The 16606-nt window shown below is 37.1% G+C and overlaps 1 protein-coding gene across 9 annotated transcripts in view; it reads left to right on the top strand.

The window, feature by feature from the left end:
- Positions 1–1500: 1500 nt before the first annotated feature.
- The window catches only part of 7B2 (Secretogranin_V domain-containing protein 7B2), a 29957-nt gene continuing 14851 nt past the window's right edge, over positions 1501–16606 (top strand). The window contains exons 1-8 of one of the 9 annotated variants that reach the window (XR_011237032.1): positions 1507–1707; positions 1807–1887; positions 9166–9256; positions 9930–10153; positions 13804–13961; positions 14092–14276; positions 14365–14425; positions 14464–14494. Coding sequence is in view for 7 of the 9 variants with exons in the window: in XM_034970941.2 (XP_034826832.1) it covers positions 9173–9256; positions 9930–10153; positions 13804–13961; positions 14092–14276 (651 nt within the window). In the remaining 2 variants the exon portion in view is untranslated. Of the gene's footprint in view, positions 1708–1793; positions 1888–9165; positions 9257–9929; positions 10154–13803; positions 13962–14091; positions 14277–14364; positions 14614–16606 lie in introns of those variants that run through there. The other 8 variants (XR_011237031.1, XM_069500340.1, XM_034970938.2 and 5 more) reach the window with 8 other exon arrangements.

Here is a 16606-nt window from a genome sequence, read left to right as displayed (position 1 = left end):
CTTGTCATCAGCTTCAATTTTCTTCTGTTCTTATCAATTTACTTTTCCAATTAGCTGTAAGTTTTCCTGTTAAATAAAAAAATATAAGTATAACAATAATTAATACCGCGCATTATTTTTGCTCTTTTTGATTATTAAATAATTTATGACTATAATATAGATACACAAAATAATAAAAAAATACTAAATGATGCCCGCGATTTCGTGGGCGTGGATTTAGGCTTTTTGAAAATCCCGTGGGAACTCTCTAATTTTACGGGTTAAAAATTAGCCTTAGCAGACAGACAGATACACTTTCGCATTTAGTAACCAACTTCCAAAAAGGAGATGGTTCTCAATTCGGCCCGTTTTTTTAAATGTATGTACACCGATTTTTTCGAGGTTTCGTATTCGTTCATTTACTGGAGTCCTTTACCCTAGTACGTTAAAGTACTAAAAGTGCGTGTTAGTAATTAGTATCAGCTGATCAAATGTCAATAAATTGCGCCAAAACCAAACGCCAAAACAAAAATTGCTAGTTTCAAGGTGAAACGGCAACTGTCATTAGCGAATGCAATGGCCTTAATATGTTATGTTACTATTTTTCTAGAAAAATTAGATACTCCTGGTTCTAGTAGAGTTTATTTTGTTTCCAACGCCATCTTGTGTTTATGTGTGGCACTACGACAGAGAGTAAGAATAGCAGGTGATACTACTAAGGCTTTTAATTGACGTCAGCTTTGTACGTATTTGTATGAAGTACTTCTTATACGAAATAGATGGCACTAATCAGTTTTTGTAACAAAATATATAATACTAGCTGATGCCTGCGGCTTCGCCCGCGTGGATTTAAGTTTTTAAAAATCCCATGGGAACTTTTGATTTTCCAGGACGAAAAGTAACCTATGCGTAGTAGCCCGTCCCCAGGACGCAAGGTATGTCTGTACAAAATTTCGTATTATTATTAAAAGTCCCGTGGGATCACTACGATTTAGGATTGTAATTCCTCACAGAATCAGGGTTGAGGAGTTGGATCCTCGATTTCAACGACAGTCATTACTTGTTACAGTTATAAATTTATATTGGAGGTACCTACCCTCCAATATAAATTTATAACCGACAGTTTCTAAATCCCATCAGTTTAGGTCATCAGATCCCGTGCAGCATCAGGATTGAGGAGTTGTAATCCAATTTTTTAAAAAGTTTCTCTATCAATTAAAAAATAAACTACGCAAATCGGTTCAGTAATCTCGGAGATTTCGGTGTACAGTCGCTGATCGTTCCTCCCTGTGTTGAGGACAATTCGCAGATAAACTTTCAGCTTATATTAAATAACGAAGGTCTGGCACACGCTGGCTCCTAGTCCAACAGTAGGTTGGGCTCGTTGCGATTCTCTTGTCCATGGAAATGGCGCCTCAAATGACTGTTAGTGAATTTCAGAATACTCCTGCGTAGAATGAAGAATCCCAGAGGACGCATGCGCTGGGCGATCGATCCGGCAGGACCTGCCACAGTGGCCCACTCCGCTGGTGTTAACCTTCCGGTGAGTACACATTTCAAACCAAATAGTGCCCCGGGAAAACTAGTCAGTAAAAAACAAGTGCATGTACCTTGCCGTGGCGTTGATTATTATAATAGCGAGTTTGGTCAGACTGCAAGTAAGTCAGATTTTGAATATTATCAAATGGACGCTTTTTATCTATTCTTCCAACACAATTTCTGACTTATGTAAGTAATTGTATATTATAACGTAAATACACTTTGTTTTATATATTTAGTGTTGTGACTGTGGTTTTATTTGTTTTTGTTTTGGTGGTACCGGCGAAGGTGACCTTAGCCAGTAGCCACGCGTCGCCTGGCGTCACTGGTTAGTATTGTGACGCAGCCACCCTTCGTATTTTTGAAAACGTAAGAGTCTTTCTATTATTATTGTCCTCATATTCTTTAATTTCTTTATTATATACATCTATTTTGCTCTAAATTTATACTATGTATTATACATATTTGGTGTTACTATAATTTATTTCCTATATTTTCGTATCCATGTCCACTTTATTTTGCCTGCTACTCGTATGTGCGATCTGTTTGCAATTTGCCATTTTGATATATTAAATAAATAATGTTACGTAATAATATGTGCGGAAATTTTTAGCTATTTTTAGTTCAGAGCCATAGGGCGCAACAGGTTGGAGTCTGCGCAGTAGAGCCTCATGCGTTGTAGCAATATTTTTCGATTTGCTTACTCCAATTAATTATTTTCTTACGTAATCAGAATTGATGAAACAAATTAACTACGTTTGATGCATAGGTACTTACTTGGTTTTTGTAATAGCTCGTCCCAGTTTCACACTTGTATATACGTTCATCTTATCTTGTCAGAAGCTGTGTATTATCTAAGCGAGCTTATCAGAGAGAATTGATGAAAGAATAAAATGATGCCTATGCTTTTTGGTACTAACTGCTCTAAAACAGAAACTATTTTGGTAACTTGTTTTAGCTAGAGATTTCAAATAAATCTAATGTTGTTAATATTTTCGAGGTAAGTAGCTAAGTTTAGTCAATCGACATTTTAAGGCTAAATTTCGTTTATGGTAATACCACTATAGCATCGATCTTGATAAATTTTTGTTTGGCGTCAGCGATACGTGACATACAAAATCCTGATGTTATCTTTGTACCTATTGCCACCGATAATCGTGAAGCGAGTATGTTACCTGTCTATTGTTATTCTATAGCTAATGCCCGCGACTTAGTCCGCGTGGATTTACATCTTTCAATATCCCGCGGGAACTCTTTGATTTTCCGGGATAAAAATGTGTTAATCCAGGGTATAATCTATCTCCATTCTAAATTTCAGCCAAATCCGTCCAATAGCTTTTGCGTGGTTGAGTAACAAACATCCAAACATCCACACTTTCACAAATTAACTACCTCTACTAAGTACCTATCTAAAATAAAACCTTGTGACGTCCATGCTCACTACAAAATCGATTTTGACTATCAAGAATTCATCTACAGTCTCAAGGTCGTCCGGGCAAAGTTATAGGTAGCTATCTATATACCACATAATACGAGAGCTGCAAGTTCACCCCCTCCTAGGGGGTGAAAATGGGGTGGAAGGACTACTCCGTTAACATGCAAAGGGTGACAAGGCTAGCGAATGCAACGCTGTATCGATTGCACTCTACATCCCCCTTTGCTCAGAACCTGGGGGGTAGGTCCCATCCCTTTCCAGGTAAATCTGGGCTGACCGATTCTGCGCCCGATGCAAGCGAGCTTATTGATTGATGCGTTCGACCTCTTTGGCATTGAACAACTTTAATTATTATAAAATTGAATAGAAAATATACGTTTATAAAGATTTTCTTCTTCTGTCTTGGATTTTTTACCTGACTACGGCAAAGCCAAAAGGAAGGGTTATGATTTTGGCAGTCTATGTTTATAATAATGTATTAGCAAGCTTATGCCCGCGACTTCATCCGTGTGGTCTTTCAAACCTCTATTTTTTACCCCTTTGCGGGTTGAATTTTCAATAATCCTTTCTTAGCGGATGACGGATGTCTACGTCATAATAGCTATCTGCATGCCAAACTGCATGCCAAATTTCAGTCCAATCTGTCCAGTAGTTTGAGCTGTGCGTTGATAGATCAGTCAGTCCGTCAGTCACCTTTTCCTTTTATATATTTAGACTAGCTTTAAATTTAAATTAGATAATAAACAAGGGCGATAGGTATTTGATACTAAAGTAAAGGTGCTCGAGCATACTCGCGTGCAGTGACGCTAGAAATGCGCTGGTAAACAGTGTGTAAAGCCCCTATAATTAACTCCGCCTCCGCTGTTAATGATGACGGAGCGACTGTCAATGTTTAATTCAATTTTAATTTGACAGATCTAGCGTAAGATATATTTTACATAACTAAGAAGAACCTGCAAATTTGTCTACGTCGTTATATTAAACCGCAACTTTAAAAAATGCGGGAGCTCCTGGTCTTTTAGATTATCCTAAACATCTTAATATCTTAGTGAGCGACACCACTCTTTCTCAACTTTCCTCATCCAGTCGCTTCCTGCCACCCTTATCATCAGTCCATCGTGCTGGAGAGCGCCCCACGCTACGTTCGTTGTCGTCAACCGATAGACGTCAACAACTGGATCATCTCTTGTAAGGACTTCCAAATGCTACGGTTTTGCGCCACCCAAGCGCCACCGCCTAAGTCCAGTGGCTCCCTGTTCTAGTGGTCTCTGGTCTGGTCTGGTGGGAGGCTACGGCCGTGGGCAGTAACCATCCTGCGCGGCCGTGCCGCCAAGCCATTTTGTTCCCGTGCGATACCGCGTAGAAACCGACCTGGATTTTAGTGAAATGGCCATATATCCCTTCCAGGTTAGCCCGCTACCATCTTAGACTGCATCTTCACTTACCACCAGGTGTGATCGTAGTCAAGCACTACTCGTATCATAATCATCATGATCATCATCATCGCCGCCTCACTACAGAGCACGGCTCTCCTCTCAGAGTGAGAAGGGTTTTGGCCATAGTCTACCACGGTGGCCATGTGCGGATTGGGAGATACCTTTGAGAACATTATGTAAAACTCTCTCCTGAGAGTTCTACAAAATCATTTCCTATTTTGTTTGGTTTCCTCACGAAATTTTCCTTCACCGCTAAAGCACTACTACTACTACTAGATATTCAACTACTTAAAACGCACATAGCTCCAAAAAGTTTGAGGTGCGTGCCCGGGATCGAACCTCCGACCTCCGATTAGAAGGCGGACGTCCTAACCACTAGCTATCACAGCTACAACCTAACTTGTATAGGAATAAGAAAAACTTGTCTGATTTACCAAGGGAATTTCTTGGAGAGTCTTTGAATAGGTAGGTACCTAAAGGGAATCTGAGAAAATCAAAGTAGCTAGGTAGGTACTAGCTACCGTACAGACATGACCGTTTTGGTCTTTATTGTTGTTCATGAATATTAATGGATCTATAATCACCCCACGTAATTTCATTAGGGTGTATTAAATGTATTACTTTTTGAAATAATAAATTGATAGTAGGCAGGTATAAGATAGGTAGGTCGGTATGACGTAGGACTGATTGATTCTTCCAAACAAGTGGGTCTTAAGATAAACGTGTATAAATCCAGTCATGCATAATGAACCTTTCAGAAATTTGAACAACGTCCCGATATCGTCCAAAAAGTCAATGTCGAAGTTCAGGAATACGTCCGTGTAGTCCCATTGTCCCCGTTAACCGTGTTCCTGTTAACGGTTACAGCGAGAATTGAATAAAATTATTAAAAATTTATCCCGTTGTTCTCTATTCCCGTTCAACGGCGACCCTTCCCGTCTACTAGGAACCGTGTACTAAGAACAACTTTGACAAGGAGGCTGGCTACATCAGGACACGAATGTAAAAAATACTAACTGACCTGCCCCAGCTTCCGTTTTTTATTTCAGCGAATTTTTTAAAATCAGTGAGGGGATAGAAATTCCAAAAATCTTGAAACACGAAAGCCCAAATGCCAATTTTCATAAATATAGGTATAACTTGACTTCCATACAAACTTCATCCCCTATATTTTAACTGCGTCGGGATGGAATTTCCAAAAATCATTTCTTATTGGGGACCTAAAAGTGGGAATACTAAAAGAGTGAGGCCCGACTCGCACTTGGCTGGTTTTTTGTAGGTACAAACATTAAAATAATATGATCTTGGAGCAGTTCTGTAACATTGGCCGACACTTGACAAACGCATTAAGGCCATTGTGTACTAGATCCTTTACACGAAGGCGTAACATTAAATTTATCAAAAGACGTAAAGCCGAGATTTGCCAATGTCACTCCATTGAATGAGGCTTTAGCGATAAGATACGACTGGTTTGTATTGCTCGTGAGCTAAAACGATCGTTGCAATGGCGCTGTCCATTCACTGGCGTTCATTCAAACTTTCTATGGATAGATTAGATAGTGACAGAGAAAAATATTAAAATATAGAAGCCTTACTATAAGCGGCTTTAAAGATACCCGGATTGTAATTGGTTAGGATGCCCATTTGTTTTAAATCTACCCGCCCTCTAAGTTTTGACTACTTTTGAATAAAGTAAAAAAGGTTTTTTTGACATTTTAAGAGTTAAGAAAACTCTCCGTTGTCATATTTTTTAATTTCTTCAGGTAATTTTCAATTTATTGAAGACTAGCGATCCGCCCATGACTTCGCACTGGTAGCTTATTACAACTTTCGTGGGTATCTCTAATTAAAATATATATATATATATATATATATATATATATATATATATATATATATATATAACTTATGTAGGTATGTCACTCAGGAATAATGTAGCATTCTACTGGTGAAAGAGTTTCAAAATCGGTTCAGTAGTTCTAGAGATTAGCCCCTACAAATAAACTTACAAACTTTACCTCTTTATAATATTAGTACCTATAGATTATTGTACGTTACTACGTTAATCTGCAGGCTAAAAACCTCAGTAATTTTTCCGAGATAGGTATGTCATTTTGAACAATAGTCATACGTGGTCATACTTCTACTCGAACGATACTCATTTTTTTTCATATGTCAAGGTCAAAGCACACTAGCGCGGCGAAACTTGTATAAATCGCGTTCGAACATCAAGTCAATATTGGAACCTAAGTTTCGAAATAAATATTTAGCTTGACCCATTTGACGTTTAAGTCTTATGTCTACTTGTATTATTGCCATCATATTATTTTTGCGTAGCTTCAGTTATATTGAAGCCTTATAAGTTATTTTGGTGCAAACTGCCCTAACTTGTACAAAAGTTCTGTAAGTAGTTAGTCTGCGAAAGATGCGCGGGCGCCGCCCGTGGGCGGTAGCCGTGCGTCCTCCGCCCGCGCAGCAGTTGTCAACACTATTATGAAGGTATATTGCTTGTATACTGCCCGTTTTTACATCTTCATTAAAAATAAATTGTATTACTTAACACATAAAAGTAAAATTTACAATCCATCGTTAAAAGTGTAGGGGCTTTTTCTTTAAAAACCTTTGTGGATGAATCTTAAGACTGTAACTTAGTCTCTATAGAGCGCACTTACACTTTGCTCAGACTTAAGATTGAGTTGAATCGAGACAGATTTGTCTGAGAGATATACCTCTGTCTCGTTTTAACTCTGTCTTAAGTCTAAGCAAAGTCAGAGTTCGCTCTATAGAATTCTCCCTATTTGTTTATTCCAATAATTGTTTCTGCTGAACAAAATTTTATTTGAATAAAAAATCTTTATATTTCTATTTTTTCACTTTTCCACAACTTTACCGTCCTGAGCGAATTCTAAACGCAGGTTTATAGCGATCGTAAAAGAACAATATAGGTTTTGTATATTCTAATTAATACGAATCAATTATAATGCAAATATAAACGTCTCAAAGGAAGCCGACCTAGGCGAACACCAAAACATTTTGATAGCATCTTAATCGCTACACCTACGTCAAGTTACGTTCGATTGAAGCAGAATCAGGGTTCCTCACTCAGATTTCATAGACCTAAAATATATAAAGGCTGCAAGACGCAGTGTCGGAAGACCCCCACTAGGTGGACGGACTACATCAGACGAGTCGCAGTGAGTCGTTGGATTCAGGCGACGCAAGAGCGTGGCGTGTGGAAGTCCCAACAAGAGACCTTTGTCTCGTCAGGGGTCCGATCCCGGGCCTCAATCTCTAACTTTTCGGAGTTAAGTGAAGTAAAATATTGCGAGGAAACCTGCATGGCTTAGAGTTCTATGCAATGTTCTCAGAGACGTGTGAAGTTTGCCAATCCGCACCTACTTGGACTCCTTGGCCTTAACCCTACATTCTGAGACAAGACCAATAGGTACCTAGTTAAATAGGCCGCCGGTGGGTTAGAATTAGAATTTATTTATTAATCACTTAGTACACAAAAGAAAAAGAAATACAAAAATAATATAATAATTAATTATCAGTGTCTAATAATAATTAATAATCATGTGCAAGCGAAAACAACACAAACGATAGAACTGCATATCATCACTGGACGGTGTAAGGGAGCGGGTTAAGATGATGATGATGAAAAATATTTTAAACTAATAACATGTTATAAAACCATGTTTTAGAATTGATGGTGTATTGTTATGTTGTATTGTTGTTGTGATGTTAGTATATTGGTCTGAATGTACTGTAATGTGTACTTACCTATTTATCTATATTTTTCTTATAAATCTTTCATTGCAGTTTTCATTTCCGTAAAATCAACGCCATGACGATTCCTGGACAAATCCTTTCTTTAACAATTTTAGTTTTTACGTCACTCAAAATAACATCCTGTATAATAAGTAATATGTTCATGGCTAATTAACTTCAAGATTTTGTACTGATATGGCTCCAGTCAGACTCCCACTTGTAACTTGATAGTTTTTATAAAGAAAAACATCTCACAATAATGTAATGTCATGTAACTTGTAGAGCTTGATTGATTTGCATCATTGTACGCTAATAAAATGCTAACTACTAATAAAAAATCTTAGCAAAAAACTGAACAATTGGTCATGTTTCTAAGGTAACAATGAATAATCGCGAAGCATTGTTTTTTTGCCAGATTCTTTTGTCGACGATTATTTTATTATGACAAATGCTTGCGATTAGTTCCATTAATAAAAATCGTAATTGACGGGGTCAAAATAATAAAACAGTGCGCATTGCAAATTGGGGACTTTAAAATTTATTGACAATGCATTCACATGCTTTGGTTCCACGTTTATTTATGAACCGACTTATTTATGAACCGTTACATTTTTTGCCAAATATCTCGCAACAAATATTTTAATATGGCTGGATTTTGACATAGAATTCGTCATATTATAGGGCGTATCAACAAAATTCTTGAACAGCCGGCAACGCATTGGCAGTTCCTTTGGTGCAGTAAATGTTTATATGCCGTGGTACGATTTTTTTCGACGTTATCACTGACAAAAATTGTGCTTGGATGCAATAAACTTAATTTTTTAATACAGTGAACGCGACTTAACCATAGCCTATATGATTATACCCACCATGTGATAATGGAAATTCAAAATGGCTGAGGTGAAGAAATCAAACATACTGATTTCTGAGGCGAAAGCTATGTAAATCATAGAAAAGTACCGATAGAACATTTGAATATTGATCATAGTTAATTTCTGTTAATAGATCCGCCATGGGCCATCAAGGACTTTTGGTTATGGCAATAAGCATCGTCGGGGCGATGGGCTATATCCCCCATGGTTCTATTGGGGAAAAGGTTTGTATTCATGCATAATGTAACCTCTGTGACTATTTAAATTAATTATTCCTTCTTGCTATGGCTATCAGTTAATTTAAAATGTTAGATCTCCATGTGCGAACATGTTTTTTAACTTAATTCAAGCAAATTCCAATGAACGGATATAATGTCAAAATTGATACGATCTACGTGACCTGAAGTGGCAATGAGCAGGGCACATAGTTCGTAAAACCGGTAGACGTTGGGGTCCCAAGGTGCTGGAATGGCAACCTCACACCGGAAGTCACAGCGTTGGAAGACCCCCACTAGGTGGACTGACGACATCAGACGAATCGCAGGGAGCCGCTGGATTCAGGCGGTGCAAGACCGTGGTATGTGGAAATCCCTACAAGAGATCTATACCCAGCAGTGGACGTCCATCGGTTGATGACGATGATGATGATGACGAAGTTTGCTTGACAAGGGTGTATCTGCATAGAGAACTAGCTGATTACTAATATCGAAAATTTTCGTGGACTCTGGCTCTTCACACAATAGACCTGCACAGTACTAGATAGCATTTATTGCCACTAGTCACTACTGGACCACCAAGAAGATTAGCGAAAATTGTAATGGTGGATTCCACCATGGTTGTTCCCGTTATCTTGTGTACTAGATGTATCTAGATGTTTAACTGAGCAAATTTTCCCAGGAGCCTATTTTAACGGAAGCTTTGCTTCGTGAGGTCGTCGAGCGTATGGGCAAGGATTTCAACGACGCAGCGTCAACGTACCTCGAATTCCCGTCGAACGAGAGGCACCTAGCGCTGATGGCCCGAGCCAGCAAAGAGCTGGAGCACGAGCAGCTCGACTACGACTCGCTGATCAACGGCAACCCCAGCCCGAGCCTGCGCGACCAAGAGTACCTGCAGCACAGGTAAGTCTTTTTTACTTGCCAACAGGAGTGAACGAGTGGCTTAGTTACGACAAAAAGCTGTAATAGCCTAGAAGTTAAGTGATTGTCCTAATATTCGGGATATCCAGGTTTCGATCCCGGGCACGCACCTCTAACTTTTCCAAGTTATGTGTGTTTTATACAATTAAATATCACTTGCTCTCAGTGAAGGAAATTTTTGTAAGGAAACCTGCATGCCAAAGATCCGAAATTGGTCAGAGTGGTGAACTATAGCTTCTTGCCCTTCTCATTCTGAGAGGAGATCCGTGGTCAGTAGTGAGCTGGCGTTGGGTCGATGATGATGATAATATCATTCGATTGCGTTAACTCAAATTGGATTGGAGGTCCAAATTTAACTTTTTCATATTCTCCGGGCCTTGGAGAGCACGTTAAGCCCTTGGTCCTGGATAGATATTTGGGTTGTAATATGTACGAATTGTCAGTTTAAACGTAGCATGTTCATATTAGCTGTAACCTAAAAAATGCAACTCTTCAATATATCGAAGTAGGTTGCCTGCACATCGGATTGAAAGAGAGGTGATGCAAAATTATGTGGGTTAAGTAGTTAGGCAATACGATTAAGACAATAGTATGTAAGATTTCTTTATTGGTATTGTTAGTCCATAAGGAAGAGTAGATCATAAGTCGGCTCTCAATAAACATCTTTCACCGTTGCCGCATTTAATTATTACCATACGGCCACAACATATCTCATGGCGACCCTTGCCAGTCGGTGCATGCCTAATCTAAGTGCGTGCACCGGCTGGGCACCGATCAAGATGAAGACTACACAATTTTCTAAAGAATATCAAGATTCAAGACTCAATTAGAACAAAAAGAAGAAAATAATTCCACGTCCTGTATTAAAAATCAAAAAACACTAACATCAAGAAATAAGCCCAAAAATGAATCCATAATGAACAGAAGACATCTCAAGCTTCATTGATCGGCTCAGCATCATCGTGCGTCCAGGGTTATCCCGGCCACAACTAGGAGGTGTCCAGGGTATTCCCGGCCCAGTTCGAGGAGTCCAGGGTTAATCCCTGCCCATTAAGATGCAGTAAAGAAGAGGCGCAGGCTCCAGACCTCCGGACCTGATGACCAAAACCAGTCCTGACGACGACGGCGACTACACGGCGGTCACGAAATTGATTGATAAAATGCGTCGCTAACAGTTAAAGTAAGTGCAATTTATCTCTCGTAATGGGCAAATAGGTAGAATGTGTAGGTATTGTAATTTTTTTTTGGGTAGATAATTTAATTTTGTACGTAGAATTATAACGGTGTCATCGCGTGGTCAACGACACACGCATACCCGAACATTTTGTATTGTTATACGAGACAATGGTTTTGCTCGAGATGCAATTTGCAAATACAAGGAAATGAATATGAAATAAGGAGAATTTCTTCCCCTACGTTTCTCGTCTAGTTTCGTGCAAGTTTTGACGATATAAGACTATACCCGGCTTGAACAAATTAGGACTCTGCAAACCAAAGGCTTGATCACCCTTCGGCTGTAGAAGTGCTATAGGTATAAAATATACAATATTTATTTTGGGATTGAGACATACTGACGTAGGAAGATGATTGTTATTTATTTGTTTAAACGCGATGTTTTGCGCATATTTAGTACCTCCTCATTCAACTATATATTTGTCTAGACTCTTGATCATTATCTACCGCGCTGGTGTTAGTGAAAGACCTAGAATTTTTATGAAAAGTTGAATGTTAGTGAAATACTTATTGAAAGAAATAAGTTTGATGAAGATTATAAGTGTTATGAAAAATACTCGCAAGCATGTTATGTTAAATATTAATTAGGAGAGTACGCGCCGCGTTTGTTCATTTGTTTATTTATTTGTATTATGTGAAGAAGTAACTTGAAAGGAAGATGAAGACTAGGAGAGGTTTATTTTGAGTTGACTGTCCAGGAAATATGAATACCTGAGATGTTTACTTCATAATAGGTATTATTATGGGTTATAGAATAGAAACCTTATATTTACCGTCTTACGACGATGCTATACGACAGCTGCATACTTATGATGACGACGATTTGATAGGTCAAAGAATCTTTTGAAGTTGATTTGTGAAATCGATACCTCAGCTTATACATATCTAATACCTATGATGCTATTTTGAGATTATTTTATTATGATGAGATTTTTCGAAACTTTTGTAAAAGTTAAATCCTTGACTGTGCACTTAATAGATTATGATTTTTCTAGTTATAAGTAAGGTTGAAAGTATGCCCATACGAAGTAAGAGATAAGATAAATTGCACTTTAAGCACAGGAAGTAACTAAAAAAAATGTTTCCTTACATAATTTTAATTTTATTTAGCATTAGATTTTATTTTTGTGATTGTCATCATCTTTTCTTCTGATTCGATGTAGCGTCTAACATTTTTTTTCTTTTAAGGGGAGGGGTAACCGCATACATTTTCAGGGGAGTTGTAATATGTACGAATTGTCAGTTTAAACGTAGCATGTTCATATTAGCTGTAACCTAAAAAATGCAACTCTTCAATATATCGAAGTAGGTTGCCTGCACATCGGATTGAAAGAGAGGTGATGCAAAATTATGTGGGTTAAGTAGTTAGGCAATACGATTAAGACAATAGTATGTAAGATTTCTTTATTGGTATTGTTAGTCCATAAGGAAGAGTAGATCATAAGTCGGCTCTCAATAAACATCTTTCACCGTTGCCGCATTTAATTATTACCATACGGCCACAACATATCTCAGGGTAAGCAATTTACTATAAAAAATCAAACCTAGTGAGTATGATTGATGATACTTCCTAAGGTAGAGTGCGCTCAGCACTCAGTGTGAGCCCAGAAGATTTCTCTTCACTTTTGTCTTCTAGCTAGGCGATATCTACCGGATCAAATGAATAGAGCTCGTATTTGGTAGAGCCATGCATTAAATGATTGCAGTTCTTCATGTAAACTAGTAATTGAATGTGAGTTTAGTTTCTTGAGAAGATTGTTTTTTTTTTCATTCAAACGTTTTCTCCGTCTTCTAGTAAATATAATATTAGTAGGTACGTGTAATATTTTTTAACAGTAAATGATAAACACCTAACTCAATGACTAAGCTTATATAAAAACGAGTCCAGTAAATAGTACTTAGAATATTAAAATGTTTGCAGAAGTTACATAAAAGTCAAGCACTTAAAATAATTAAGCATCATAGTGTGGGTTTTAACGAGGTAGTGTCAATACTCGGCCCACTTGCTATCGTCCTACGAAGCCCTTTATATAAAAGAATTTATCTAAGCCTATACAAATAGTGGGGCCAATTCTCTTGTACACAATCTCTAAACTAAACTAAATTAACAGGTCTAAATTTAGTGCCATCCTTTTCCGCAAGCAACATTATGAAAGGGATAGCAATAGATTTAGACGTGCCATTTTAGTTTAGTTTAGAGATTGTGTACAATGGAATTAGCCACATTACTCGTTTAATATGATATTGCACAGTCTACTTATCGTCGCACCACGTAAGTCAAAATTAGCAACTTTACAGGGGAGCGAAATAATTTGCTATTTCAGAAACTCCAAAAAATCAGAGGTGCTTGCCCCGGACCTCCACAGCTTTGTTGAGCGTTGCTTACTCTTTATTCGCAGTTCATTGTGGGGCCATCAATACGTAACCGGTGGAGCGGGCGAGGGTGAGCAGCGTTTGCAGCCCTCTGGAATGATGCCTAACAGGCAGATGGTCAAAACTGATGCAGTCCTCCCTGCTTATTGTAACCCTCCAAACCCTTGTCCAGTCGGCTACACTGGTAAGTAAAATGATTTCGACTTCACTTTGGCTAGGAACTTATAACCCTTTAAAACTTTTCATAACAAGCCTACGTAACAGCCACTTTAATACCATGAAAAGAAATAGTGATCTACCGTTTCACCTTCCAGAAGAACAAGGTTGCATCAGTGATTTTGAGAACACGGCTGCCTTTAGCCGCGAGTACCAGCTTTCACAGCGATGCATGTGTGATGGAGAGCATATGTTCAGCTGCCCTCCAGAACCACCCTCTGAGCTTGACATGCGTTTCCCCGACCACCACAAGAATCTTGTCGCAAAAAAGTACAAGAACGACGTTAGTATTACATAATTATTACATCTGAAAATTATTTTACTTATTCGCCGCTTTTAAATCTTAAAGACCAATTTTTTTTTGTTTTCAGTAAGTGCAGCAATATCGCTTAGTTTACATCCTCAGAAAGAATTTGCTATTGTTAAGTTTTATACAAATGATACCTTTCCTTTGAAAGATAAAAATATTAAACAAATAATTATTATTATTGCTTTTATTAATATCACTTACGTTCTACCATTATTAATCTGTACCTATTATTATTATTCAAGTTAAATTTTCTTCATATTTTATAATAATAATCAGACATATCACAATCTTATAATCGGCTATTTTTGTTGTTTTAATAATTATTATTAAAACAACAAAAATACTAATATAACTCGACTCTAGTATCATAAGGTCGGATGTGGATTTTTGCTACTTTTCAGGAGAGCCAAAACAAAAATGCTAGGGAAATCGGGTCATAATTTCTAAACAACTAGAGATACAATTTCAGTTGTTTTTGTAATATTTAACTCTTAACTGTAGCTATCATTAACCATTACTAGAAATACTTTATCATTAATAAATAAAATATAAACTCACAATTTCTTCAAAATGGACGATATGCGACTTTATGCTGGTAATATTCGTAACTGTGCTAAAAAATTGTGTGCATAAGTTGTAAACCGACTTTATGGCTGCAATTTTTACTATTACAAATTTGAAATAAAAGTCGGATCTATTACTTAATATTTCATAATACGTATTAACTGATTATACATAAGTAATATTCGGACAAAAGACCACAGTAGTTAGCTCACAAAAATCATTTAGGAGTTTTGTGAGATAGCAACAATGTACCTATCAGATGTTTCTGAAACTGATTAGTTAGATCTGAAACATAATAATTGCATTCGCCCGATAGTCTGACCATTGCATCCGTGTAAACCTTGTGACTTCTGAATGAATGAAAATAACATTTACAAATTCACAAATAAAGCCCATTAATTAAAAACAACGGCCAAAAATTGGAAAAAAAATTACAAAGTAATTAGAAACCTACAGTGGGCCAAACATTTTTTGTGGAATTGCATACATGACGGTTACATCAATATAGCTAAAACATGCCAACATAGCCTGATTTTCCTTATAATGATTAGGTACGTAAAGTAAGAATGGAGGTCAGCAGGTACCTACTGCAAAAGTTGGTTATATTTTACAGTGGATAATGGTTTCTCATTATGTCGTATATTGGGCGAAAGCGGGGAAGAATTTTAAGTTTATATGTACCTATAACATACTAATGAAATACAAAAAGTCTTCTTTAAAGTAGTTTTTATAAAATAATAACACCCAGCATTATTGCGTTAGTTGTAGCCAGGTAATATATTCCGAAATCTGAAAATCCCCGCCGTTCTGTCCTGATATATCACCGGTCCTGATATATCACCTTTGTAAAGGGATGTGGTCTTTAAAAATAAGTTGTAGTGCCAAATCAAACTTATCAAAAAGTTTTGTTTCCTTCGCATGTTCTTGTAAACTGTGACCAATCTCTTAGTTTAGTAATCTGCATTGTTTTCAGCTGTTCCCTTTTTTTCTATTTGTGCATGGATTACATCTTACTCCACGTAGGTACATGTTGCATTTTAGCATAAAGCTTGTGATTTATCACCTTTTAGTGTGGTAATCCTTATAATAATCATAAGTAAGCCATAACGATTATCATGCTCCGATTATGACCGACACAATTATCAGACCACAAAGTCAATTCTTCAACAATTTCGAGAATACTTTGTTTCTTCTCTAGTAGATTAATGAAGACAAGATACTGTTTTATTCCTTCCGCTGCAGCTGATGTTTTCAGACCACATTAAAGTAGCAACACTGCTGGTAGCATCATGAATCGTTTTTAAGGTGCAGAAACTACGCAGGTATAAGGATTTACTGTTAGTCAAATCTGGCATTGCAACTTTTGTAATAAAAAAAAACTTTTGTAATAAAAAAAATACTTTCTGCTTTCTTGAAAATTCAATTGCTTCTGTTTCGACTGTTCTTTTTAACAGATACTTTTTTAAACTGTTTCTTTCGTGTTTTAGTTAAGTTTTTTATTTTTTTACTTTCACTTTTATTAGTTGTTTAATTAATAAATTAATTTATACTACATTTATATTTAAATTAACATAATCTAAAGCTTCCTATAATAAGGTATGTTTCGTTAGAATCACTATCATCACATATTGTAGGTGCCTTATAATTTCTGCTCTCGATTAATATCAAAGTCGGTCGATTATAAGACGGGTAAAGAAGAAAAAAATTGATTAGGTACTCTAATTTTTTAAGGCTACCTT

Source organism: Maniola hyperantus, chromosome 8, assembly GCF_902806685.2.
Source record: "Maniola hyperantus chromosome 8, iAphHyp1.2, whole genome shotgun sequence".
Taxonomy (NCBI): domain Eukaryota; kingdom Metazoa; phylum Arthropoda; class Insecta; order Lepidoptera; family Nymphalidae; genus Maniola; species Maniola hyperantus.
Note: the sequence above shows the minus strand (reverse complement) of the source record. Positions and strands in the feature narration are given on the sequence as shown.